The sequence below is a fragment of the Salvelinus fontinalis genome, chromosome 2, assembly GCF_029448725.1.
Source record: "Salvelinus fontinalis isolate EN_2023a chromosome 2, ASM2944872v1, whole genome shotgun sequence".
NCBI lineage: Eukaryota > Metazoa > Chordata > Actinopteri > Salmoniformes > Salmonidae > Salvelinus > Salvelinus fontinalis.
In genome coordinates this window covers 70,716,242-70,743,813 of record NC_074666.1, presented here as the reverse complement: position 1 = coordinate 70,743,813, position 27,572 = coordinate 70,716,242, and the positions used below count along the sequence as shown (strand labels likewise).

Below are 27,572 nucleotides of genomic sequence, written 5' to 3'. Positions count from 1 at the left end.
TGTCTGTCTGTAATGCTGTCTGTGTTTTAGTTCTTATTGCCCCTGTCTGTCTGTAATGCTGTCTGTGTTTTAGTTCTTATTGCCCCTGTCTGTCTGTAATGCTGTCTGTGTTTTAGTTCTTATTGCCCCTGTCTGTCTGTAATGCTGTCTGTGTTTTAGTTCTATTGCCCCTGTCTGTCTGTAATGCTGTCTGTGTTTTAGTCCGTATTGCACCTGTCTGTCTGTAATGCTGTCTGTGTTTTAGTCCGTATTGCCCCTGTCTGTCTGTAATGCTGTCTGTGTTTTAGTCCGTATTGCCCCTGTCTGTCTGTAATGCTGTCTGTGTTTTAGTACGTATTGCCCCTGACTGTCTGTAATGCTGTCTGTGTTTTAGTCCGTATTGCACCTGTCTGTCTGTAATGCTGTCTGTGTTTTAGTACGTATTGCCCCTGTCTGTCTGTAATGCTGTCCGTGTTTTAGTCCGTATTGCACCTGTCTGTCTGTAATGCTGTCTGTGTTTTTGTTCTTATTGCCCCTGTCTGTCTGTAATGCTGTCCGTGTTTTAGTCCGTATTGCCTCTGTCTGTCTGTAATGCTGTCCGTGTTTTAGTCCGTATTGCCTCTGTCTGTCTGTAATGCTGTCCGTGTTTTAGTCCATATTGCCTCTGTCTGTCTGTAATGCTGTCCGTGTTTTAGTCCGTATTGCACCTGTCTGTCTGTAATGCTGTCTGTGTTTTAGCCCGTATTGCACCTGTCTGTCTGTAATGCTGTCTGTGTTTTAGTTCTTATTGCCTCTGTCTGTCTGTAATGCTGTCTGTGTTTTAGTCCGTATTGCACCTGTCTGTCTGTAATGCTGTCTGTGTTTTAGTCCGTATTGCCCCTGTCTGTCTGTAATGCTGTCTGTGTTTTAGTTCTTATTGCCCCTGTCTGTCTGTAATGCTGTCTGTGTTTTAGTTCTTATTGCCCCTGTCTGTCTGTAATGCTGTCTGTGTTTTAGTTCTTATTGCCCCTGTCTGTCTGTAATGCTGTCTGTGTTTTAGTTCTTATTGCCCCTGTCTGTCTGTAATGCTGTCTGTGCTATAGGCCTACCTTATGTCTTAGTCTGTATCCCTCTAAATGTTTCTATGTACAGTATATAGTACTAAGGCTTACTTTATGTCTGTAGTACCGAGCCTAAGAGTATATCTGTACTCTACCTTACTTTCTGGGCTCCTATCTGTAGTTGTGAGCCTCAGAGTGTATCTGTCCTCTACCTTACTGTCTGTGCTCCTCTCTGTAACCCAGAGGTCACAGGGTCAGGCTGCGGAGTGGAAGAGCTCCTCTGATTGGCTCCTGACCCACAGTCTCTACAGCTCCGGCCTCTCCCTCTCAACACTCCTCTCTCACGGGACCACCAAGATCAGGTAAGTGTGTGTGACAGGGGCCAGCTTTACATATCTGGGCCCATATTCACAAAGAGTATCAGAGTAGAACTGCTGATCTAGGATCAGTTTTGACTTAAATCAGAATGAAAAAGAGCAGGGACCTGATACTAGATCTTTTACACTGAGACGCTTTGTTAGTACGTGCCCAGGTCCCTAGCACGCCTAGCTCGTTCCATGTTACAAATGCCCTATGCACCTCCACCCAACTTATCCCATCTGGGCAGTTATTGTCTGAGCAAGGCTGTCTGAACGGCCACGTATGAACTATGACCTAATAGCAGTTGCCCTTGTTCCCTGCTCTGACCTCTCTGTGTTGGTGGCAGTGCTGGGGAGGACGGAGGCCTCAGCAGACAGCTGGAGATCACTGCTGCAGCACTCATTCACTTTGACTTCCAGCTGTACCAGTGAGTACTTCTCTCTTAACACACACACTCACACACACACACACACACACACACACACATGCGTGCAAACTCACACACACACACACACACTGGCATGTGGTGCCACACACGCACAGGCCCACATACACACACTGGCATGCACCCACGCAGGCATGCAAGCACACACACACACACACACACAAAACAAGTGCTGTCACCCACACACACACAGCTGCAACCGTGACTGCCACTGTTTGTGATAATGAACGTGTTGTTTGGACTATACAGGGCCATTGAGCTGTACCATGGCAGAATAAGATGGCTGAACCAAGGAAGTATGAAGGTATGTCATAATAGATCTTATTCATCATCATCATCATCATATACAGTATATAACTATTGCTATACAACCTAAAGTGTCCAGAGTGACAGTTTAACTGTGCCATTCCCCTGTGTGTGTGGCAGGTGTTTGGGCTGGTGAAGGGGTCCAGAGTAGGGGTCATAGTTGACACCTCAGATGTTAACTGCACCAAGGACAGACTGCCAGATCTACAGAGGAACCTCCTGGTAAGATAGATAGACATTTAAACCACTGGTTTCACCTCATCATTTACTGGTGAGATAGATATACATTTAGACCCCTGGTTTCGCCCAGCGATGTTTATTAACCCTGGATGACTGACAGGGGACGGTGTAATAAAGCTACCATGCAGCCATCTTGGTACTCCTCCTCCCTTGTAAAAAATATTTTGGAAGCTATAAAAATGCATTTATTCATGTCTAGATTCGTTTTTGACATGTTTATTATATTACAGACTAGAGGTTGACCGATTAATCGGAATGGCCGATTAATTAGGGCCGATTTCAAGTTTTCATAACAATTGGAAATCGGTATTTTTGGACACTGATTTGGCCCGATTTTTACACCTTTATTTAAACTAGGCAAGTCAGTTAAGAACACATTCTTATTTTCAATTACGGCCTAGGAACGGTGGGTTAACTGCCTTGTTCAGGGACAGAACGACAGATTTTTACCTTGTCAGCTCGGGGATTCAATCTTGCAACCTTACGGTTAACTAGTCCAACGCTCAAACCACCTGCTTTACATTGCACTCCACGAGGAGCCTGCCTGTTACGCGAATGCAGTAAGAAGCCAAGGTAAGTTGCTAGCTAGCATTAAACTTATCCTATAAAAAACTAGTTTATCTAGCGTGTCCTGCGTTGCATATAATCGATGCGGTGCGCATTCGGGAAAAAGGACTGTCGTTGCTCCAACATGTACCTAACCATAAACATCAATGCCTTTCTTAAAATCAATACACAGAAGTATATATTTTTAAACCTGCATATTTAGCTAAAAGAAATCCAGGTTTGCAGGCAATATTAACCAGGTGAAATTGTGTCACTTCTCTTGCAGTCATTGCACGCAGAGTCAGTGTATATGGAACAGTTTGGGCCGCCTGGCTCGTTGCGAACTAATTTGCCAGAATTTTACGTAATTATGACATAACATTGAAGGTTGTGCAATGTAACAGGAATATTTAGACTTATGGATGCCACCCGTTAGATAAAATACGTAACGGTTCCGTATTTCACTGAAAGAATAAATTTTTTCTTTTTGAGATGATAGTTTCTGGATTCGACCATATTAATGACCTAAGGCTTGTATTTCTGTGTGTTATTATGTAATAATTAAGTATATGATTTGATAGAGCAGTCTGACTGAGCGATAGTAGGCACCAGCAGGCTCGTAAGCATTCATTCAAACAGCACTTTTGTGCGTTTTGCCAGCAGCTCTTTGCAATGCTTCAAGCATTGCGCTGTTTATGACTTCAAGCCTATCAACTCCCGAGATTAGGCTGGTGTAACCGATGTGAAATGGCTAGCTAGTTAGCGGGGTGCGCGCTAATAGCGTTTCAAACGTCACTCGCTCTGAGACTTGGAGTACTTGTTCCCCTTGCTCTGCAAGGGCCGCGGCTTTTGTGGAGCGATGGGTAACGCTACATCGAGGGTGGCTGTTGTCGATGTGTTCCTGGTTCGAGCCCAGGTAGGAGCGAGGAGAGGGACGAAACCTAATAGTCCTATAATTCATATAATAACTACAACCTAAAACTTCTTACCTGGGAATATTGAAGACTCATGTTAAAAGGAACCACCAGCTTTCATATGTTCTCATGTTCTGAGCAAGGAACTTAAACGTTAGCTTTCTTACATGGCACATATTGCACTTTTACTTTCTTCTCCAACACTTTGTTTTTGCATTATTTAAACCAAATTGAACATGTTTTATTATTATTTGAGCCTAAATAGATTTTATTGATGTATTATATTAAGTTAAAATAATTGTTAATTCAGTATTGTTGTAATTGTCATTATTACAAATAAATAAAACAAGTCAGACGATTAATCGGTATCGGCTTTTTTTGGTCCTCCAATAATCGGTATCGCCGATGAAAAATGATAATCGGTCGACCTCTATTACAGACACTTTAATGTATACTATTATATTATGTGAGCTAAACATACAAATAAAAAAAAATATTTAAAAAATGACCTTAAAGTATTTCTTTAGAGAATAATAATATTAGTGTCCTCACTACCACACAAACATTCTTAAATACATGTAATTTTGTCCTTGAAACATTTAATTGAAATACTGTGGAATTCCATTCATTCCTATGGAGGACTGCTCCTACAAAGGAGTACTAATATGGCCGACCAGTGGCTTCAAAACCTCTCAATGGCCAATATAGTGCATCAGCAATCCAGAGTTTGTATATATCATTGGTTTCACTTCATCGTTTACTGGTAAGATGAATAGATATTTAAACCCCTGGTTTCACCTCTCATTCACTAGTGAGCTAGATAGACATTTAAACCTCTAGTTTCACCTCATCATTTACTTCATTTACTATGGGCTTTGTCTCTCAGCAAGCATTGAATTTGTGTGTGTGTGTGTGTGTGTCAGTCTCTGATAGAAGAGCAGCTCAGCTGTAAGCGTCAGCTGTACCTGATGTCCTGTGGTACTGAGACCAGCAGCCTTTGGGACGGCCCCAGAGACGTCGACACCTTCAGGTGAGAAGTCCTAAGAGAGGTCATCGAGGTCATAACATTGTGCTTTAAAGGTGTATCTCATAACCTTTTTGTCCCCTGTCGCCATCAGACTGAATGCTGAAATAATCCATGCTCAAATACACACATACACACACCATTTAGGCATAGCCGCGGGAAGTAGGGTGCTGAGGGTGCTGCAGAACCCACAGAAAAATCGGAATATGTTTTGTTGTTGTTGAAAAAATATATATTATAAAAAATATAATTTAGAAAAATCTGAAAAGTACTGCCTTTAATAGTCCTGTATTAGCGGACCGATATATCAGTCAGCAGCGTGGGCAACGCTTTTTTCCAGCCCCTCCCCCAAACTACTTCCCGTGGCTATGCATTTAGGTACCCCGTCAGCCTGCCAAGTAGTTTTCTTTAACCAGAAAGGAAACTACAGATTGCACCTTTGACCCAGAGGGGTGACAGGCATATTATTTTTAACCACAAAATAGTCCACTCTAGAATTCCAGTTGTTCACCATTGAGAGGATATTATAGCTGACATGTATCCCTCAAGTGTTTTGGTGGGATAAAATACTATTATTTTTCAGATGTTGCTATAGTATCCATAAAAAGCTGCCCAGTCACTTTAGCTCAAGTTCCATGATGATATCAGAGGACTCTGGATGTTGATGTAACAGCATGGCGCTGGAGGGGAGAGGCCTGCTGGACTGTCTCACGGCCTTTGTGTGTGTGTCCCTGCAGTCTCACGGACCTAACCCAGCACAACGCCCACTGTTTATTTCAGCTCGCTCCTGCGTTTATTTTCATTAGGGTATAATGTCTATTTTAATATGCTTCTTATGCCTCTTGTGTTATTTTAGATGAGTCATTTGGGAATGCGTGTGTATATGCGAGAACAGTTTGTGCCTGTGTTAGTAGAGGAAGACACACACACACACACACACACACACACACACACACACACACACACACACACACACACACACACACACACACACACACACACACACACACACACACACACACACAGGGAAGAGTGAGGCACAGTGACAGCTACTGTGCACTGTTCTGTGGTGACTGACTGGCTGTATTGAACACCAATGCGAAAGAATACAAACAGAATGTGTTTTCAGACTGAACACTTTAGTATCTATTAGTGTAAATAAATGTTAAGCGTTCCATCTTTTAATACCCTCATAGATCAGCACTCATTCCTACAGTTAAGTGTATCTGTGCTTTAAAAAAACTGTCCATTCCTACACTGGTTTGTGAAAACATAAACTGTGTATAGTTTGGGGGACGCCCATATTTTCAGGTAGAGTAATACACTCATGTTTCCTCAATGAAATAGCACAACATACAGTTGATCTAGTACTGTAGGAGGTAATAGAGCTACAGTGTTGGGTTAGTATGGGTTAGAATACAAATAGATCATATACAAAGAAGTTCTGTGTGAAACGTCCGTATACACACTTAATGCTAGTTTGTTTTTGTTGTTCTTATTGTTGTAAGTATATACAGTTGAAGTCGGAAGTTTACATACACCTTAGCAAAATACATTTAAACTCAGTTTTTCACAATTCCTGACATTTAATCATAGTAAAAATTCCCTGTCTTAGGTCAGTTAGGATCACCACTTTATTTTAAGAATGTGAAATGTCAGAATAATAGTAGAGAGAATGATTTATTTCAGCTTTTATTTCTTTCATCACATTCCCAGTAGGTCACAAGTTTACATACCCTCAATTAGTATTTGGTAGTATTGCCTTTAAATTGTTTAACTTGGGTCAAACGTTTCGGATAGCCTTCCACAAGCTTCCCACAATAAGTTGGGTTTATTTTGGTCCATTTCTCCTGACAGAGCTGGTGTAACTGAGTCAGGTTGCAGGCCTCCTTGCTCGCACACGCTTTTTCAGTTCTGCACACAAATGTTCTATAGGATTGAAGTCAGGGCTTTGCGATGGCCACTCCAATACCTTGACTTTGTTGTCCTTAAGCCGTTTTGCCACAACTTTGGAAGAATGCTTGGGGTCATTGTCCATTTGGAAGACCCATTTGCAACCAAGCTTTAACTTCCTGACTGATGTCTTGAGATGTTGCTTCAATATATCCACATAATTTCCCTTACTCATGATGCCATCTATTTTGTGAAGTGCACCAGCCCTCCTGCAGCAAAGCACCCCACAACATGATGCTGCCACCCTCGTGCTTTACGGTTGGGATGGTGTTCTTCAGCTTGGCTTCTTCCTTGCTGAGCGGCATTTCAGGTTATGTCGATAAAGGACTCGTTTTACTGTGGATATAGATACGTTTGTACCTGTTTCCTCCAGCATCTTCACAAGGTCCATTGCCGTTGTTCTGGGATTGATTTGCACTTTTCGCACCAAAGTACTTTTATCGCTATGAGACAGAATGCGTTTCCTTCCTGGTATGACGGCTGCGTGGTCAAATGTTGTTTATACTTGCGTACTATTGTTTGTGGAAATTGCTCCCAAGGATGAACCAGACTTGTGGAGGTCTACAATTTTGTTTCTGAAGTTTTGGCTGATTTCTTTTGATTTTTCCATGATGTCAAGCAAACAGGCACTGTGTTTGAAGGTAGGCCTTGAAATACATCCACAGGTACACCTCCAATTGACTCAAATTATGTCAATTCGCCTATCAGAAGCTTCTAAAACCATGACATAATTTTCTGGAATTTTCCAAGCTGTTTAAAGGCACAGTCAACTTAGTGTATGTAAACTTCTGACTTACTGGAATTGTGATACAGTGAGTTATAAGTGAAATAATCTGTCTGTAAACAATTGTTGGAAAAATGACTTGTGTCATGCACAAAGTAGATGTCCTAACCGACTTGCCAAAAATCTAGTTTGTTAACAAGAAATTTGTGGAATGGTTGTTAAACGAGTTTTAATGACTCCAAACTAAGTGTATGTAAACTGCTGACTTCAAATGCATGTCTTTCCATCCTGTTATCCATTTATCAATATGTTTTAGATAGAGCTATACCATTAGTGTGCTCATGGATTTCAGTTTGTATTGACTGCTGTGTGGGTGTAATTGAACATGAACTTGAACTAGACCTAAACTGCTAGTTTCTGTAGGCTGACTTGTTTTCAGTGGATCTGTTTAGGCTGCCTTCTACAGTATATTTTGTCTCTGTGGCCTGTTCTCTCTCCAGACTGCAGGAGGCTTGTGGCTGGGTGGATGAGCTGGGAGCCAGGGGGGGATGTAACCTCCTCCAGGCCCTGAAGAGAGGCCTTGGCCTGGGCTGCACTCAGCTTGACTCCCTGGTCATCGTCCTGGGCTCCAGGTGAATCAACTTCAACAGGACAGTGATGTAGTGGGACTGATTATGAAAGTACAGCAATAACTACATTGGGTTGTATTATGAATGGACTAATCAGAGAGCAGGGCTAGGATGACCAATCAGAGAGCAGGTGTATGACAATGTCATTATTATTATCATGTCATTTTTAAGGGACAAATCAGAGGGCAGGGTTATGATGACCAATCAGAGAGAAGGGTTATGACGATCTTATGATGAAAGGACCAATCAGATAGCGGGGTTATGATGTCATTGTGCGGGTACCAATCAGAGAGTGGGGTTATGACGATGTCATTATAAAGAGACCGATCAGAAAGCAGGGTTATTCTTACACATAACAAGTAACAAGTCCCCTGTGTTTGATGATAGTACCTCCTCCTCTAACTTCTCTCCTTTCCTCTCTCTAGCCCTGACCAGACCTCAGATGCCCTCTTTGATTACGTAGGACAAAACATTTTGGGAAGGGCGTTGTTGATCCATGTGGTGTCCTACTGTAGCATTAGCCCTCTGACCATTGTGAGTCAAACTGCTGGACCTTCAGGTCACCAACAATCATGTATTTTAATTAATAGAGGGACAGATTTACTAAACTTTCTAACCTGTGAAAAGTTTGGTCAATGATTCACTGTGTCTCTGCCTCAAACAGGCAACTGTAAAGAGACTAGCTGAAGTTACACGGGGACGCCACCACATCTTCTCAGCTTCCCTGGTAACCTGTCTGTCCTGGCTGTGCTATTTGTGTTTGTGTTTTAGTGTGTTGTGGTCAAAAAATAACTTTCCCTGTTGTTTGTGTGTGTGTCTGTGTGTATCAGGGTGTAGTGGACAGCAGTACAGATGTGGAGCTGCTGTGGACAGAGATCAAGGCAGCCAGAGAGCTGCTGGGACACACTGAGGCCCTGCGTCAGGGACGGCTGGGGGAGATGAATGTTACTGTGGTGGGACAACAGGTGAATGGACTCTGTGTGTGTGTGTGTCAGTGCTGGTGTCTGTGTGTACAGCATTTTTCTTGAACATCTAACACAAACCTTTTAGTGAATCTTTCCTCTTACTGTACTCCCCAGATTTCCACAGAGTTGGACAGCTTTTCACTCTCTCCTTCGCTCCCCAGACCACCCAATCACAATGTCCCCCTGAGCATCAAGCCCCCAGGTGTCCCGCCCAGCTCCTCGGCTGATTGGCTGAGGAACCATGGACTGAAAGGTAAGTGCTCTAGGTAGAAGTTGCACATAGGCACAGATCTAGAATCAGCTTACCCACTTTCATCCTAACCTTAACCATTAAAAAGGAACAATGAAAAACTGACCATAGATCCGTGTTAAAGTCAACTTCATCCTACTCTAAAAGTAACTGTTGCAACCAAGTATTGATTCCAAAAGCCATTGGCCATGACAACAATAGATTCATATTGAAACTGAATGAAGCCTCTGTCCTAAACTCTGATGTTGGATGTATTATCTAATCCTCTCTCTGCCTGTAGCTAAGAGACTGGGGCTGTACCAGGTTCTGTCTCCCAATGCCTATTCTCTACTGGAGGGGTTTGTTCCTATCCTGAACAAGACTGTCAGCTCAACAGTCCATGAGGTACTACTGTCTGTCTCTTCTTTCTTCTTTCTCCTTCTAGACTGTTTTCTTTTCTTCTTCTCTTGTAATGGCCCAACAGTCGATGGTTCATGAGGTATCACTGACTGGCTCTTTTTATCTTCTGCACACACAGTGCTTTCTCTCATTTTCTTCTGGCTCTTCTTTTTGTGGCCAGGTCACAGTACAGGATGTACCACTCTGTCAATCCCTCTATCCCTTTCTTTCTTTCTTTCTCTTTCCTTTTCTCTCTTATCTCCCTGTCTTTTGATGTTCCAGTCAATCTTAATGTGGTCCTTGACCAAACCTCTTTAGGTGGTGCAGAGGAGTGGAACCCAATGCTTATTAGACTGAGCATAATGAACTTATATCAGTTAATCAATGTTACTTTATCAATTACTCTTCCTAGTTTAGTGGTCTTTCATTCTGTCTGGCCAGGGGAGGACTTGGAGGAAAAGCATTTTGAGTAATTGCGTCGGTCTCTCTTGGTTATTAGTAAGCTTTGTATTTACGACTGTTCTGTCCTTTTTCCTTTCTTTTATCTCAAGTAGGAGGATGGGAGGTGGCTGATATGTCTTAGCCTGGTCAAACAGACTGATCACTGCGCTCACGTTTCGTTTCAAGTGAAACAGCATGTCAGATCAGACTGTTTCCACCAGGCTAGATATGTCTCTAGTCTCTTGTACCTTTCTAGCTGTGAAATAAAAAACCTTTGGTCACAAAAAATTATGTTTATGAATGTTTTTGTCCTGGACTTCCTCCTTCCATGTTGGATCCTACCCAGAAGGCCATGGTGCAGTTTGAGTGGCATGATGGAACGGTGAAGAACGTTCATGTGGACTTGCCCTTAATCTACCACTATCAGGTGGGTTTACCAGTCAGGATGTGATGTCAGAAGCACATGATGTCTTGTCTGTCTTTTGATTTGATTATTAGTCTTAGTCTAAACCTCCTTTCTTCTCTTCCTGACCAATAAAACCAGTTATCTTCTTTACTAGTCTCGGTGTGTTTATAGTGATGATTTTCTCTCAACATCCTGTCTTTCTCTCTTCCATCCCTGTCTCTCTCACCCCCCACCTCGCTCTCTCTTCCATCCCTATCTCTCATCTCTCTGTTTGTCACCAACAGAAACAGCTGATGTCTGCAGTGGCTGTGTTGGAGAGGAGGGTGCAGTGGCTGAGCAGTGGGAGCAGGCAGATCTGGGGGACAGTGTGTGAACAGAGGTACTGTAAGACGCTAATCTTCTCTCCTCTCTCACACAGCTATCAGTCTGCTATCACTCACAACATAATGATGTCCATTATCTCTCTAGCCTGTGTCAGGGGCAGTTATTTTCTGTCACAGTATGCAGATGTAGGATCTTCATGTGTTTCTGAGAAATGTTCCTGTACAGCAGGAAATGCAAACTTGTAGTGTATTTGAGGTTTAAAAATGATTCTAAAGTCCACTTTAAAATGACAGACTGGATTTGTATCAACCCCTACACAAAATGTCTACATAATAATCTACATAATAATTCACATTTCCTGTTGCTTCAGGATTATTTTCCTGCTGTAGCAAACTGGATCAAATTAAGCAGTTTTAAAGGTCCACCAATCTCTCTGTCCCTCTCGCTCTCTTTCTGTCCCTCTCTCTCTCTGTCTCTCTCTCTCTCTCTCTCTGTCTCTCTGTCCCTCTCTCTCTCTCTGTCCCCCTCTCTCTCTGTCCCTCTCTCTCTCTGTCCCTCTCTCTCTCTGTCTCTCTCTCTCTCTTTCTCTCTCTCTGTCCCTCTCGCTGTCTCTCTCTCTCTCTCTCTCTCTCTGTCTGTCTCTCTGTAGGGTGGTGATTGTGGTAGACATGTCTATGACGATCCCTGGCTTCTCTCTCCACATCCAGCACTCCCTCAGGGTGCTACTGGAGGAGCAGCTGGCCAACAAACACAGCTTCAACATCATCGCGTAGGTCACGCACACACACACACACAGACACGCACGCGCACGCACACACACACACCCACACACAGACAAGCACGCGCACGCACGCACACACAGACACGCACACACACACACAGACACGCACGCACACAGACACACACAGACACGCACGCGCACGCACGCCCACACACACACACCCACCACAGGAGGTTGGTGGCATCATAATTGGGTAGGACTGGCTTGTAGTAATGGCTGGAGCAGAATTAGTGGAATGGTATCAAATACATCAAGCACATGGTTTCCGTGTGTTTATGCCATTCCATCTGCTCCGCTCCAGACATTATTATGAGCCGTCCTACTCTCAGCAGCCTCCACTGACACACACACACACACGTACACACACAGACGCATGCAGAAACACACACACACAAACACACACAGACGCATGCAGAAACACACACACATGTACAATCACCATTTGATAGCACATTGAGCTCACATGAATCCAATCACAACGCTGCATGTTCTAATCGTTGATAAGACAACTCTTTGACATGACAAGCCTGTACACTCCAACACTCTCTCACCTCCACTCCCCCAATCTCCACTTTATTCATGTGTGATTTCCTTACGTTCTGCATGAGAATAGATCTAATTGATTTGGTTGTCAAAGCCTCTCCGTGCGTTAGCACGTCTACCTGCCTCGCAGACCGTGACCTCACCTCACCACATACCTTTTGAACAGACATTTGCATAATGGGATGTTTAATAGAGTTAATAGAGTGGAATGACTCACTCTAATAAGAACCCAAATGACATCCCTGCTCATTCGCCTTGAGATAGAAAAAGCCTGGGGTCTTAGGTAATTGTCAGAGTTCAATCTATTTATAATGCAGATTGGATGTGGTATTGAAATATAGAGTTGTTACTGGAATGGAAGTGCATACACTGTGTGTGTGTGTGTGTGTGTGTGTGTGTGTGTGTGTGTGTGTGTGTGTGTGTGTGTGTGTGTGTGTGTGTGTGTGTGTGTGTGTGTAGAGTCAGTATGAATGTGTGTGTGTGTGTGTGTGGAGTCAGTATGAATGTGTGTGTGTGTGGATTCAGTATGAATGTGTGTGTGTGTGTGTGTGGATTCAGTATGAATGTGTGTGTGTGTGGATTCAGTATGAATGTGTGTGTGTGTGTGGATTCAGTATGAATGTGTGTGTGTGTGTGGAGTCAGTATGATTGTGTGTGTGGAGTCAGTATGATTGTGTGTGTGGAGTCAGTATGATTTTGTGTGTGGATTCAGTATGATTGTGTGTGTGGAGTCAGTATGATTGTGTGTGTGGAGTCAGTATGATTGTGTGTGTGTGTGTCGAGTCAGTATGAATGTGTGTGTGTGTGTGTGTGTGTGTGTGTGTGTGTGTGTGTGTGTGTGTGTGTGTGTGTGTGTGTGTGTGTGTGTGTGTGTGTGTGTGTGTATAGAGTCAGTATGATTGTGTGTGTGTAGAGTCAGTATGAATGTGTGTGTGTGTGTGGAGTCAGTATGAATGTGTGTGTGTGGATTCAGTATGAATGTGTGTGTGTGGATTCAGTATGAATGTGTGTGTGTGTGGAGTCAGTATGAATGTGTGTGTGTGTGGATTCAGTATGAATGTGTGTGTGTGTGTGTGGATTCAGTATGAATGTGTGTGTGTGTGGATTCAGTATGAATGTGTGTGTGTGTGTGGAGTCAGTATGATTGTGTGTGTGGAGTCAGTATGATTGTGTGTGTGGAGTCAGTATGATTGTGTGTGTGGAGTCAGTATGATTTTGTGTGTGGATTCAGTATGATTGTGTGTGTGGAGTCAGTATGATTGTGTGTGTGTGTGTGTGTCGAGTCAGTATGAATGTGTGTGTGTAGAGTCAGTATGAATGTGTGTGTGTGTGTGTGTGTGTGTGTGTGTGTGTGTGTAGAGTCAGTATGAATGTGTGTGTGTGTGTGTGTGTGTGTGTGTGTAGAGTCAGTATGTGTGTGTGTGTGTGTGTGTGTGTGTAGAGTCAGTATGAATGTGTGTGTGTAGAGTCAGTATGAATGTGTGTGTGTAGAGTCAGTATGAATGTGTGTGTGTAGAGTCAGTATGAATGTGTGTGTGTAGAGTCAGTATGAATGTTTGTGTGTAGAGTCAGTATGAATGTGTGTGTGTAGAGTCAGTATGAATGTGTGTGTGAGTCCCTGTAGTGTATAGTATCACTCTTTCTTTCCTTTCATACATTTGAGATGAATGTATAATATGTTAATATACTTGTAGGTTGATATGTTTCCCGTCTTCACCCCTCTACTACATGTTCTAGTTTTTAATATCAGTCCTCCAAGTTGGCATGTGGCGCCCATATCTCTACAACTTCTTCACCTTCAACATTCTCCATTCCTCGGTTTCAAGTTGTCTTCTCTCCTCTGTTTCTCCCTCACTATCAGTCTGAAGAAGACATATCCTGTCCTTTCTCAGATCAGTTGTACACGTTTGACAGAGTTCCTTCTTCTACCATACAAGACGTTGTTTCAAGGTTGTCATTGTGTTCCTCTCTGTAGTACTATACAGTGTGTAGAATAATAACTCCACTGTGTTCTACTTGTCTTTCTCTCCTCTGTCAGGTTCGGCTCAGCTGTCAGAGCTTGGAGGGAGAGGTTGGCCCTCACCTCACCAGAGAACCTGCAGGAAGCCTGGCAGTAAGGTCCTCGAAGTGTGTGTGTGTATGTGTGTGTGTGCATGTGTAAGCCTGGCTGTGAGGCGGTCTGATGTTTCTGTATGGTGTCTCTGCTGTTGGGGGCTCTTTGCTGTTCTCTCTCTTTTTCCCTGGTCTCTAGCTCTACTTCAGTAGAGAGGCAGTTCTCTGCCTGTATGGAGACTGGAGAGATTTCACATAGTGCTTTAGTCACATGCTATGCAGTGACGTCTTTCAAAAGTATTTCAAAGTGCGTGTGTGTGCGTGCATGTATTTGTGCATCCGTATCAAATCAAACTTTATTTGTCACATGCGCCGAGTACAAGAAGTGTAGACTTTTCCGTGAAATTATTACATATAAGCCCTTAACCAACAGTGCAGTTCAAGAAGAGTTAAGAAAATATTTACCAAGTAGACTAAAATAAAAAGTAACACAATAAGAATATAAATAACGAGGCTATATACAGGAGGCACCGGTACCGAGTCAGTGTGGAGGCTATATACAGGGGGCACCGGTACAGAGTCAGTGTGGAGGCTATATACAGGGGGCACCAGTACTGAGTCAATGTGCGGGGGTACAGGTTAATTGAGGTAATTTGTACATGTAGGTAGGGGTGAAGTGACTATGCCTAGATAATAAACAGCGAGTAGCAGCAGTGTACAAAAGGGAGGGGGGGTCAATGTAAATTGTCCAGTGGCGATTCTATTAATTGTGCAGCAGTCTTATGGCTTGGGGGTAGAAGCTGTTGAGGAGCCTTTAAGTCCTAGACTTGGCACTCTGGTACCGCTTGCTGTGCGGTAGCAGAGTAAACAGTCTATAACTTGGGTGACTGGAGTCTCTGACAATTTTATGGGCTTTCCTCTGACACCGCCGATTATATAGGTCCTGGATGGCAGGAAGCTTGGTCCCAGTGATGTACTGGGCCGTTCGCACTACCCTCTGTAGCGCCTTACGGTCAGATGCCGAGCAGTTGCCATAGCAGGCGTTGATGCAACCGGTCAGGATGCTCTCGATGGTGCAGCTGTAGAACCTTTTGAGGATCTGGGGACCAATGCCAAATCTTTTCAGTCTCCTGAGGGGGAAACAGTTTGGTTGTGCCCTCGTCACGACTGTCTTGGTATGTTTGGACCATGATAGTTCGTTGGTGATGTGGACACCAAGGAACTTGAAACTGTCGACCCGCCTTTTCCTGTAGTCCACGATCAGCTCCTTTGTCGTGCTCACATTGAGGGTGAGGTTGTTGTCCTGGCACCACACTGACAGTTCTCTGACCTCCCTATAGGCTGTCTCATCGTTGTTGGTGATCAGGCCTACCACTGTTGATTTGCCATTAAGTCAGCAAACTTAATGATGGTGTTGGAGTCGTGTTTAGGCACGCAGTCGTGGGTGAACAGGGAATACAGGAGGGGACTAAGTACACACCCCTGAGGGGCCCCAGTTTTAAGGATCAGCGTGGCAGACGTGTTGTTGCCTACTCTTACCACCTGGGGGTGGCCCGTCAGGAAGTCCAGGATCCTTAGTTTAGTGATGAGCTTCGTGGTCACTATGGCGTTGAACGCTGAGCTGTAGTCAATGAACAGCATTCTCAGATAGGTGTTCTTTTCATCCAGGTGGGAAAGGACAGTGTGGAGTGCGATTGAGATTGCGTCATCTGGGGATCTTTTGGGGCGGTATGTGAATTGGAGTGGGTCTAGGGTGTCCGGGAGGATGCTGTTGATGTGAGCCATGACCAGCCTTTCAAAGCACTTCATGGCTACCGATGTGAGTGCCATGGGGCGGTAATCATTTAGGCAGGTTACCTTCGCTTCCTTGGGCACAGGGACTATGGTGGTCTGCTTGAAACATGTAGGTTTTACAGACTCTGTCAGGGAGAGGTTGAAAATGTCAGTAAAGACACTTGACAGTTGGTCCGCGCATGTTTTTAGTACACTTCCTGGTAATCAGTCTGGCCCAGCGGCTTTGTGAATGTTGACATGTTTTAAGGTTTTGTTCACATCGGCTACTGAGAGCGTTATCACACAGTCATCCAGAACAGCTGGTGCTCTCGTGCATGCTTCAGTGTTGCGTGCCTCGAAGCGAGCATAAAAGGCATTTAGCTCGTCTGGTAGGCTCGTGTCACTGGGCAGCTCACGTCTGGGTTTCCATTTGTAGTCCGTAATAGTTTTCAAGCCCTGCCATGTCTGACGAGCGTCAGAGCCGGTGTAGTAGCATTCAATCTTAATCCTGTATTGACGCTTTGCTAGTTCGATGGTGTGTGTGTGCGTTTGCGTGTGCATGTGCCTTTGTGCAGCTGTGTGTATTTGTGAGTGTGCGTACAAGCATGCTTGCGTGTGTGTTTGCTTGGCTGCACACGGATGTGTATGGCTCTGACAATGTGTCTCTTTCTCTCCTCCAGGTGGGTCCAGGGTTTACAGTGTTCAGGGAGCAGGAACACCATGGCTGCTCTGAGGCTGCCTCTGGAGGGGGACCTCCATGGGGGTGGGACACCCCCCCTCTCTCCCTCTCCTCTTCTCCCTCCGTCCCCCCTTCTCACCCAGGGCCTCTACCTCTTCACCAGCGGAGTGCCTGACCAGGAAATTGTATGACACTGTCCTGGCAACAGTTATATCAATTGGTGATGATGACTCATGATGGTGAACATTAGAACGGGTATAGGAAGAGCTGATCTGAAATCAGTTCTTTAGCCACAGAGAGTAACCATATACTGTTACACTGGTCGCACTTCATCCCAACAGGGCACTATAATAGAGACATGCTTCCCTCTGGTGCCCTCTGCTGCTGGAAACGAGTTAATGCACTAGCTAGGTGTCACTGATATACTGTGCCTACATATTCATATGCCCATGCTTGTTGTCTGGCAGCTGTACGTTTCTATGAACATGTGAATTCATTTTTTATTTAAAAAAAACTCTTCTATCGACAAGTCAAATGAATGACAATCAATCCAGAACAAGTCTCTTGTTGCTCTGTTCCCAGGCAACGGTGTCTTCATATGTGTCAGAGTGCTGCAGTGGCCGACCTCTACGTCTCCACATCTGTCTGTTGACTGGAGAGGAGACAGAGGCACAGACAGAGGCACAGACGGAGGGTTGCCCTCCACCTCACCATGCCACCAGGGAGGAGACTGAGGCACAGACGGAGGGTTGCCCTCCACCTCACCATGCCACCAGGGAGGAGACTGAGGCACAGACGGAGGGTTGCCCTCCACCTCACCATGCCACCAGGGAGGAGACTGCGGGGGCACTGAGGGAACTGGCACAAGCTGGCAACGGACGCTTCCACTGGATCAGTGAGACAGGTATGTGAGAATTCACACACACACAATCTTCATGAAGACTTCAAAAAGTGCTATGGAAAAATAGATTACTCCACTATCAAGTGGCACCTTGAAGAAATGAGCACCAGTGATGACAGTAGAAGTAGAACACTTACCCACCACAGAGGTGATTACTTCCTGGAGGGGCTACCAGCCAGCTGTGTGAACCCACTTATCCCCCAGCTAATGGCCTATTCAACAGTTACTCCTTCTATACTGTGTGTGTGTGTGTGTGTGTGTGTGTGTGTGTGTGTGTGTGTGTGTGTGTGTGTGTGTGTGTGTGTGTGTGTGTGTGTGTGTGTGTGTGTGTGTGTGTGTGTGTGCATGTTGCCTGTCTGTCTGTGTGTATGTGATACTGGGTGGAAACCCTGAGCCCTGGTCTGTCCTGTCCTCTCACTGCAGGCATCCTGGAGAGCGATGACATCTCTGCTCTGATTGAAGAGATGGAGAGGGCTGCTACTTATTGGCAGAAGGTGAGATTGGAACAGCATGGGGAAAGGAGAGTGCTAAACAGCAGCAACAACAATGGCTTACACACATCTGTCCTAAACTACTCAAAACATTTAGATTCAGATACTAGTCATATGTATTGACAACATACTGTAAGGTATTCTGTTTACATTATTTGAATGGGGGATTTTTTTTTCAACCACTTTAACATTGTAAGACTGGCATTGCAAATCTATCCATTGCTAGTTAAAGGATGACCTGTATCTCTTTGTATTTCTGTGTGTGGCTCCAGAGCGCCATGCTGGTGGACTCCCTGACCCAGAAGTCTGACTGTAGGTGCCCAGGGGAGGATCTCTCTCCTGGGGACAAAGCTCCGGCCCAGTCCCCCCTGGCCTGGAGACGCAGAGACAGACCACTGCCCCCACCGCGACCCACATCACTCACCCTCGCCAGGCTGGTTAGAGCACACACATACGCACGGATGTACGAACACACACACAAACACACACAATAATATTTTCTCCTCTTTGTCCTCTCTCATTTCAACATCAAACAACACTTTCAACATTTCTTTCTCAACTCTCAACTAACAAACAGAATATCTGTCACGATCGTGTGGGGAAGAGACGGACCAAGGCGCAGCGTGTGAGAAATACATCTTCCTTTTAATATAGATGAAGACGTAACACGAAAAGAAACACTCTTACAAAAAACTAACAAAACAAACAAACGACCGTGAAGCTATGAACGTAGTGCACACACAGGCTACAAACGTATAACATAGACAATTACCCACAAACAGCTAAAGCCTATGGCTACCTTAAATATGGCTCCCAATCAGAGACAACAGAAACCAGCTGTCTCTAATTGGGAACCCATTCAGGCAACCATAGACTTTCCTAGACAACTAAACAACATAGACACAGCTAGACACATTCACTCAACACAAACCCATACACTACACCCAACACCCCCTTTACCATATAACCACCCAAAACCGACAAAACACAAACATTCCCCATGTCACACCCTGACCTAACTAAAATAATAAAGAAAACAAAGAATACTAAGGCCAGGGCGTGACAATATCAGAGGAAAGATTATTTTAGAAATGCCTCATCTTGGGCCGAGACAGAGTAGGATGCTAATAAATATGGAGTGGATGTTATAATGTTTTGTGCCGATGCTACATAAGACCGCATGAAGGCATTTATGAAGATTATATAAACATATATAGGGCATTATGATGCTTTATGTCATGCAAATAAAGGTTTTATGAGTGCTTTATACTGCATATCACCACTCCAAGTAAAGGTTTACATAAGTTTTTATTTTCTGCTGACAGCAAATGAAGGAAGGCCGAACAAACAAGCATTCCTCCTCTCAGAAGGCTCTCGCATGGCGTCCCAGCAGTGCCACATCTGCAATCCCACCGGGTGAGTCAACATTCTAGCCTGGTTAAACCAGACTGAATCAGTTTTAATGCCGGGCTGGAAGTTTACCAGCGGTATCTAGGTAAACTTCTCCCGTGGGTGACTGACAGTTCAGTGGAGTGAAGGTTGTGTCTCAGGTGAGTGTCAGGCAGGGGCTAGAGCAGGGCCCAGTTCATTAGGCACCAAACAGAAACAAACAGTCTAAAACATGGAATGCCAGACAGAGCAACTGTCACCTTTCTGTGCCACAATGAGTGCAGTAAGTACCAGTTCACTGCTGCTCCTGTCCCAACCCCAGTCAAAGTGAGTGCCAGACTAAAAGTTAATAAACTATTAATCAAATGGAGGATGGCTCCAGTTCATCAAAGTCCTTTGCATGAGGAATTAAATCCATGTTGGGTCGGTAAGGAGTTACCCGTATTTCCAACGGGTATGTTGACCTTCACTTTATCATTCTCTCTACAGATTCTTTGTGTCTTCAAGATGCTTTTAAAGATGTGAAGAGTTGACTAGGGCTTTGTCCCAGATGGCACCCTTTTCCCTACAGTACCAGTCAAAAGTTTGGACACACCTACTCATTCAAGGGTTTTTCTTTATTTTTACTATTTTCTACATTGTAGAATAATAGTGAAGACATCAAACTATGGAATAACACATATGGAATCATGTAGTAACCAAAAAATGTTAAACAAATCAAAATATATTTTATATTTGAGATTCTTCAAAGTAGCCACCCTTTGCCTTGATGCCAGCTTTGCACACTCTTGGCATTCTCTTAACCAGCTTCATGAGGTAGTCACCTGGAATGCATTTCAATTAACAGGTGTGCCTTGTTAAAAGTTAATTTGTGGAATTTCTTTCCTTCTTAATTCTTTGAGTCAATCAGTTGTGTTGTGACAAGGTAGGGGTGGGTATACAGAAGATAGCCCTATTTGGTAAAAGACCAAGTCCATATTATGGTAAGAACAGCTCAAATAAGCAAAGAGAAATGACAGTCCATCATTACTTTAAGACATGAAGGTCAGTCAATCAGTCAAAAATGTAAAGAACTTTTCATGTTTTTTCAAGTGCAGTCACAAAAACCATCAAGCACTATGATGAAACTGGCTTTCATGAGGACCGCCACAGGAAAGGAAGACCCAGAGTTACCTCTGCTGCAGTAAGTTCATTAGAGTTAACTGCACCTCAGATTGCAGCCCGAGTTCAAGTAGAGTTCAAGTAACAGACACATCTCAAAATCAACTGTTCAGAGAAGACTGCATGAATCAGGCCTTCATGGTCAAATTGCTGCAAAGAAACCTCTACTAAAGGACACCAATAAGAAGAGACTTGCTTGGGCCAAGAAACACGAGCAAAGGATGTGGAAATCTGTCCTTTGGTCTGATGAGTCCAAATTTGGGATTTTTGGTTCCAACCGCTGTGTCTTTGTGAGACGCAGAGTAGGTGAACGGATGTTCTCCGCATGTGTGGTTCCCACCGTAAAGCATGGAGAATGAGGTGTTATGGTGCGGGGGTGCTTTGCTGGTGACACTGTCAGTGATTTATTTATAATTCAAGGCACACTTAACCAGCATGGCTACCACAGCATTCTGCAGCGATACGCCATCCCATCTGGTTTGCGCTTAATGGGACTATCATTTGTTTTTCAACAGGACAATGACCCAAAACACACCTCCAGGCTGTGTAAGGGCTACCAAGGGCTACCAAGAAGGAGAGTGATGGAGTGCTGCATCAGAAGACCTGGCCTCCACAATCACCTGACTTCAACCCAATTGAGATGGTTTGGGATGAGTTGGACCGCAGAGTTAAGGAAATGCAGCCAACAAGTGTTCAACATATGTGGGAACTCCTTCAAGACTGTTGGAAAAGCATTCCTCATGAAGCTGGTTGAGAGAATGCCAAGAGTGTGCAAAGCTGTCATCTAGGCAAAGGGTGGCTACTTTGAAGAATCTAAAAGATATACACTGCTCAAAAAAATAAAGGGAACACTTAAACAACACAATGTAACTCCAAGTCAATCACACTTCTGTGAAATCAAACTGTCCACTGAGGAAGCAACACTGATTGACAATAAATGTCACATGCTGTTGTGCAAATGGAATAGACAAAAGGTGGAAATTATAGGCAATTAGCAAGACACCCCCAAAAAGGAGTGATTCTGCAGGTGGTGACCACAGACCACTTCTCAGTTCCTATGCTTCCTGGCTGATGTTTTGGTTACTTTTGAATGCTGGCGGTGCTCTCACTCTAGTGGTAGCATGAGACGGAGTCTACAACCCACACAAGTGGCTCAGGTAGTGCAGTTCATCCAGGATGGCACATCAATGCGAGCTGTGGCAAAAAGGTTTGCTGTGTCTGTCAACGTAGTGTCCAGAGCATGGAGGCGCTACCAGGAGACAGGCCAGTACATCAGGAGACGTGGAGGAGGCCGTAGGAGGGCAACAACCCAGCAGCAGGACCGCTACCTCCGCCTTTGTGCAAGAAGGTGCACAGGCAGCGCCCTGCAAAATGACCTCCAGCAGGCCACAAATGTGCATGTCTGCTCAAACGGTCAGAAACAGACTCCATGAGGGTCGTATGAGGGCCCGGCGTTCACAGGTGGGGGTTGTGCTTACAGCCCAACACCGTGCAGGACGTTTGGCATTTGCCAGAGAACACCAAGATTGGCAAATTCACCACTGGCGCCCTGTGCTCTTCACAGATGAAAGCAGGTTCACACTGAGCACATGAGCACATGTGACAGACGTGACAGAGTCTGGAGACGCCGTGGAGAACGTTTTGCTGCCTGCAACATCCTCCAGGATGACCGGTTTGGCGATGGGTCAGTCATGGTGTGGGGTGGCATTTCTTTGTGGGGCCGCACAGCCCTCCATGTGCTCGCCAGAGGTAGCCTGACTGCCAATAGGTACCGAGATGAGATCCTCAGACCCCTTGTGAGACCATATGCTGACACATGCACATTTGTGGCCTGCTGGAGGTCATTTTGCAGGGCTCTGGCAGTGCACCTCCTTGCACAAAGGCGGAGGTAGCGGTCCTGCTGCTGGGTTGCTGCCCTCCTACGGCCTCCTCCACGTCTCCTGATGTACTGGCCTGTCTCCTGGTAGCGCCTCCATGCTCTGGACACTACGCTGACAGACACAGCAAACCTTTTTGCCACAGCTCGCATTGATGTGCCATCCTGGATGAACTGCACTACCTGAGCCACTTGTGTGGGTTGTAGACTCCGTCTCATGCTACCACTAGAGTGAGAGCACCGCCAGCATTCAAAAGTGACCAAAACATCAGCCAGGAAGCATAGGAACTGAGAAGTGGTCTGTGGTCACCACCTGCAGAATCACTCCTTTTTTGGGGGTGTCTTGCTAATTGCCTATAATTTCCACCTTTTGTCTATTCCATTTGCACAACGGCATGTGAAATGTATTGTCAATCAGTGTTGCTTCCTAAGTGGACAGTTTGATTTCACAGAAGTGTGATTGACTTGGAGTTACATTGTGTTGTTTAAGTGTTCCCTTTATTTTTTTGAGCAGTGTATATATAAAACACTTTTTTGGTTACTACATGATTCCCTATGTGTTATTTCAAGGAATTGATGTCTTCACTACTTTTCTACAATGTAGAAAATAGTGAACATGAATAGGGGTCCAAACATTTGACTGGTACTGTATACAGTGGTGTAAAGTATTTCAGTAAAAATACTTTAAAGTACTACTTAAGTAGTTTTTGGGGTATCTGTACTTTACTATTTATATTTTTGACAACCTTTACTTTTACTTCACTACATTCCTAAATAAAAGAATGTACTTTTTACTCCATACATTTTCCCTGACACCCAAAAGTACTCGTTACATTTTGAGTGCTTAGCAGGACAGGAAAATGGTCAAATTCACACACTTATCAAGAGAACATCCCTGGTCATATCTACTTCCTCTGATCTGGCAGATTACTAAACACAAATGCTTCGTTTGTAAATTATGTCTGACTGTTGGAGTGTGCCCTTGACTTTCCGTAAATAAAAAAGAAAAGAAAATGGTGCTGTCTAGTTTGCTTAATATAAGGAATTTGAAATAATTGATACTTTTACTTTTGATACTTAAGTATATTTGAGCAATTACATTTACTTTTGATACTTAAGTATATTTAAAACCGAAAACTTTTAGACTTTTACTCAAGTAGTATTTTACTGGGTGTCACGGCTGTCGTAAGAACGGGACCAAGGCGCAGCAGATGTTGAGTTCCACATATTTAATTCAAAGAGAAACTTAAACAAAACAAAATATATCAATAAACGAACAACTAAACGTGACTACGTGGTGCACATGCACAAACACAAAACAATATCCCACAAACACAGGTGGGAAAAATAGCTACTTAAATATGATCCCCAATTAGAGACAACGATTACCAGCTGCCTCTAATTGGGAATCATACAAAACACCAACATAGAAAATATAAACTAGAACACAACATAGAAATTATGAACTAGAATACCCCCTAGTCACGCCCTGACCTACTACACCATAGAGAAACAAGGGCTCTCTATGGTCAGGGCGTGACACTGGGTGACTTTCACTTTTACTTGAGTAATTTCCTATTAAGGTATCTTTACTTTTACTCAAGTATGACAATTGTGTACTTTTTCCATCACTGACTGTGCACTACTTTTGACCAGAGCCCTATGGGCTATATAGGAAATAGGGTGGCATTTGAGACACAGCCTAGCAGTCACTTAGATCTTGTTTTTCTCAGTAATGAGGTTTCTCTCCTCAGGTACATCACCACCCCGTCAGCCAAGGTCAGGGTTTCTCCCCTGGTACATCATCACCCCGTCAGCCAGGGTTAGGGATTCTCCCCTTGTACATCATCACCCCGTTAGCCAGGATTAGGGATTCTCACCTGGTACATCACCACCCCGTCAGCCAGGGTTAGGGATTCTCCCCTGGTACATCATCAACCCGTTAACCAGGGTTAGGGATTCTCCCCTGGTACATCATCACCCCGTTAGCCAAGGTTAGGGAGTCTCCCCTGGTACATTATCACTCTGTCAGCCAGGGTTAGGGATTCTCACCTGGTACATCACCACGTCAGCTAGAGTTAGGGATTCTCACCTGATACATTATCACCCAGTCAGCCAGGGTTAGGGATTCTCCCTTCGTACATCATCACCCCGTCAGCCAGGGTTAGGGTTTCTCCCCTCAGGTACATCATCACCCCGTCAGCCAGGGTTAGGGTTTCTCCCCTGGTACATTATCACCCCGTTAGCCAGGGTTAGGGTTTCTCCCCTGGTACATCACCACCCCGTCAGCCAGGGTTAGGGATTCTCCCCTGGTACATCATCACCCCGTTAGCCAGGGTTAGGGATTCTCCTCTCAGGTACATAATCACTCCATTAGCCAGGGTTAGGGTTTCTCCCCTGGTACATTATCACCCCGTCAGCCAGGGTTAGGGATTCTCCCCTGGTACATCATCACCCCGTCAGCCAGGGTTAGGGTTTCTCCCCTGGTACATCATCACCCCGTTTGCCAGGGTTAGGGTTTCTCCCCTCAGGTACATAATCACCCCATTAGCCAGGGTTAGGGTTTCTCCCCTGGTACGTTATCACCCCGTCAGCCAGGGTTAGGGTTTCTCCCCTCAGGTACATTATCACCCCGTCAGCCAGGGTTAGGGATTCTCCCCTGGTACATCGTCAGCCAGGGTTAGGGATTCTCACCTGGTACATCACCACCCTGTCAGCCAGGGTTAGGGATTCTCACCTGGTACATTATCACCCCATCAGCCAGGGTTAGGGATTCTCCCCTCGTACATCAACACCCCGTCAGCCAGGGTTAGGGTTTCTCCCCTGGTACGTTATCACCCCGTCAGCCAGGGTTAGGGTTTCTCCCCTCAGGTACATCATCACCCCGTCAGCCAGGGTTAGGGTTTCTCCCCTGGTACATTATCACCCCGTTAGCCAGGGTTAGGGATTCTCCCCTGGTACATCATCACCCCGTCAGCCAGGGTTAGGGATTCTCCCCTGGTACATTGTCAGCCAGGGTTAGGGTTTCTCCCCTCAGGTACATCATCACCCCGTCAGCCAGGGTTAGGGTTTCTCCCCTCAGGTACATCATCACCCCGTCAGCCAGGGTTAGGGTTTCTCCCCTCAGTGTACTGAATGAAGGATGACTCAGCTCTATTTTTGTCCTCTCCTAAAACATTACCCGTCTACCTCAGACTAGCTTTCTTGTTGTTATTGTTGTTGTTGTTTTTTTGTTTTTGTTTTCCCAGGGATACACTCATCAGATGAATCGTTTTTTTAGTTTTTATTTTACTTGCTGTGTTGTACTCACTTCGCCTCCATGGCCTTTTTATATTTTTATTTATTTATACATATATCTGTTTGCCTTCACCTCCCTTATCTCACCTCACTTGCTCACATTGTATATAGACTTATTTTTTTTTCACTGTATTATTGACTATATGTTTGTTTTTACTCCATGTGTAACTATGTGTTGTTGTATGTGTCGAACTGCTTTGCTTTATCTTGGCCAGGTCGCAATTGTAAATGAGAACGTGTTCTCAATTTGCCTACCTGGTTAAATAAAGGTTAAATAAATAAAATAAAAAATAAAAAAATGAATCGTTGTGTTTTGATAATACAAAACTGCAGATGTTTTTTAGTTTGTATACAAAGGATGAGGTCTTTTTTCAAGTTTAAATAATTGTATGATGTAAAATTGATATAGCCTTTTATTAGTTGTGTCTCCTTCAGTACAGCCCATGACTGGTTGGGGTCCAGTAGAGACTAAAGCCAAGCAGAGGAAGCCTTCTCAGGTCTCCCAGTCTGTGTTCTACCTGGAAGATGGTAACTTGGGTAAGAGTGTGTGTGTGTGTGTGTGTGTGTGTGTGTGTGTGTGTTGACTTTTTGGGTTGTGATTGTATTTTCCCTATTGTCTTGACCTAGGTGTGGTGTTCAAGTCTTACCCCAAACCTAAAAGTGTCCGAAAGTCCATCCCCTTAGTGACTCTGCCAAAGCAGGAAGAGATCTGCTCGACCAATCGGGTGCAGTATGAGAAATGCATGCCAATCATCAAGTCAACCAATCAGATTGATATATTCATCTAACATCAGCCGCCTTATTTAAATGCTCTAATTATAAGTCGGGCTGATAAGGCAATGTGCTAAAAATGTGTGTGTGTGTGGGGAGGGGCCAATATGCATTTTTTTCTCATATGTCTCTTGGCCCTGACCTGTAGTGGCTGAAGAGGTTCAGTATTAAGAGGCAGAAGCTTGACATCTATAAGCTGGTGTCTGGACCTGACTGTACTCATCATAAGAAGCTGGTCCCCTCGGCCCTCAAGAGAGTGTCTGCCAAATACTGCTCCATCTTCCCCAGTGTCCACATCAACGTGAGTCAGAGGAGAATGGCTTCAATAACATCTTTTGTCATAAGTACAAATTAAAATGCTAGCAACTAAGTTCAAGTACGAGTACAAATGTCCAATGTGGCCAAATGGTGAAAAAATAATTACATTTGATTATAAATAATAATAATATCAGGTTATCCAACCAGCTATCTATCCACTCCCATGCTGGTCTGAGCCTCCTGTCTCTGTCTGTGGTTGTTGTTTCAGGGGATGGTGAAGCACCTGCAGCTGACTCCAGGAGAGTTAAAACAGTACCTTACTCAGACTGAGAGACTCCTGCTGCGCTACATACAGAGGCTGCAATGGCTGCTCTCCGGTATGCCTCTCTCTCGCTCTATGTCTCTGTCACTGTCTCTGTATCTTGTCTGAAGACCTCTGTTCTAGTCATTCTAATTATATGGTACCAAAATACTGAAATATCTATGAATGCCCGATTGAAGGTTGAAGAAACCATAGTGTCTGGCTCCTTCCGCTCACTTCCTCCCCAGGTAGCAGGTGTGTGTTTGGGACGGTGCTGGAGAGGGAGGTGTGTGTGATGCTGGATGTGTCCGGCTCCATGGCTCCCTGCCTGGGGGAGCTGAAGACCAAGCTGGCCTCTCTCATCTGGGAACAGCT

The 27,572-nt window shown here is 44.5% G+C and overlaps 1 protein-coding gene across 6 annotated transcripts in view; it reads left to right on the top strand.

Moving 5' to 3' along the window:
• Positions 1-27,572, top strand: part of vwa3a (von Willebrand factor A domain containing 3A) — a gene marked incomplete at its 3' end in the record, with an annotated part of 35,287 nt that extends 7,715 nt beyond the window's left edge. The window contains 26 exon segments of one of the 6 annotated variants that reach the window (XM_055884257.1): positions 1,263-1,381; positions 1,726-1,806; positions 2,074-2,128; positions 2,251-2,352; positions 4,754-4,860; positions 8,032-8,163; positions 8,586-8,694; positions 8,825-8,887; positions 8,991-9,125; positions 9,240-9,378; positions 9,656-9,759; positions 10,544-10,621; positions 10,885-10,979; positions 11,574-11,693; positions 14,287-14,361; positions 16,754-16,937; positions 17,335-17,656; positions 18,077-18,147; positions 18,417-18,581; positions 18,722-18,769; positions 19,470-19,560; positions 26,288-26,404; positions 26,495-26,592; positions 26,787-26,939; positions 27,165-27,273; positions 27,446-27,572. In XM_055884257.1, coding sequence (XP_055740232.1) covers positions 1,263-1,381; positions 1,726-1,806; positions 2,074-2,128; positions 2,251-2,352; positions 4,754-4,860; positions 8,032-8,163; positions 8,586-8,694; positions 8,825-8,887; positions 8,991-9,125; positions 9,240-9,378; positions 9,656-9,759; positions 10,544-10,621; positions 10,885-10,979; positions 11,574-11,693; positions 14,287-14,361; positions 16,754-16,937; positions 17,335-17,656; positions 18,077-18,147; positions 18,417-18,581; positions 18,722-18,769; positions 19,470-19,560; positions 26,288-26,404; positions 26,495-26,592; positions 26,787-26,939; positions 27,165-27,273; positions 27,446-27,572 — 2,999 coding nt within the window. 6 annotated transcript variants of the gene reach the window in all.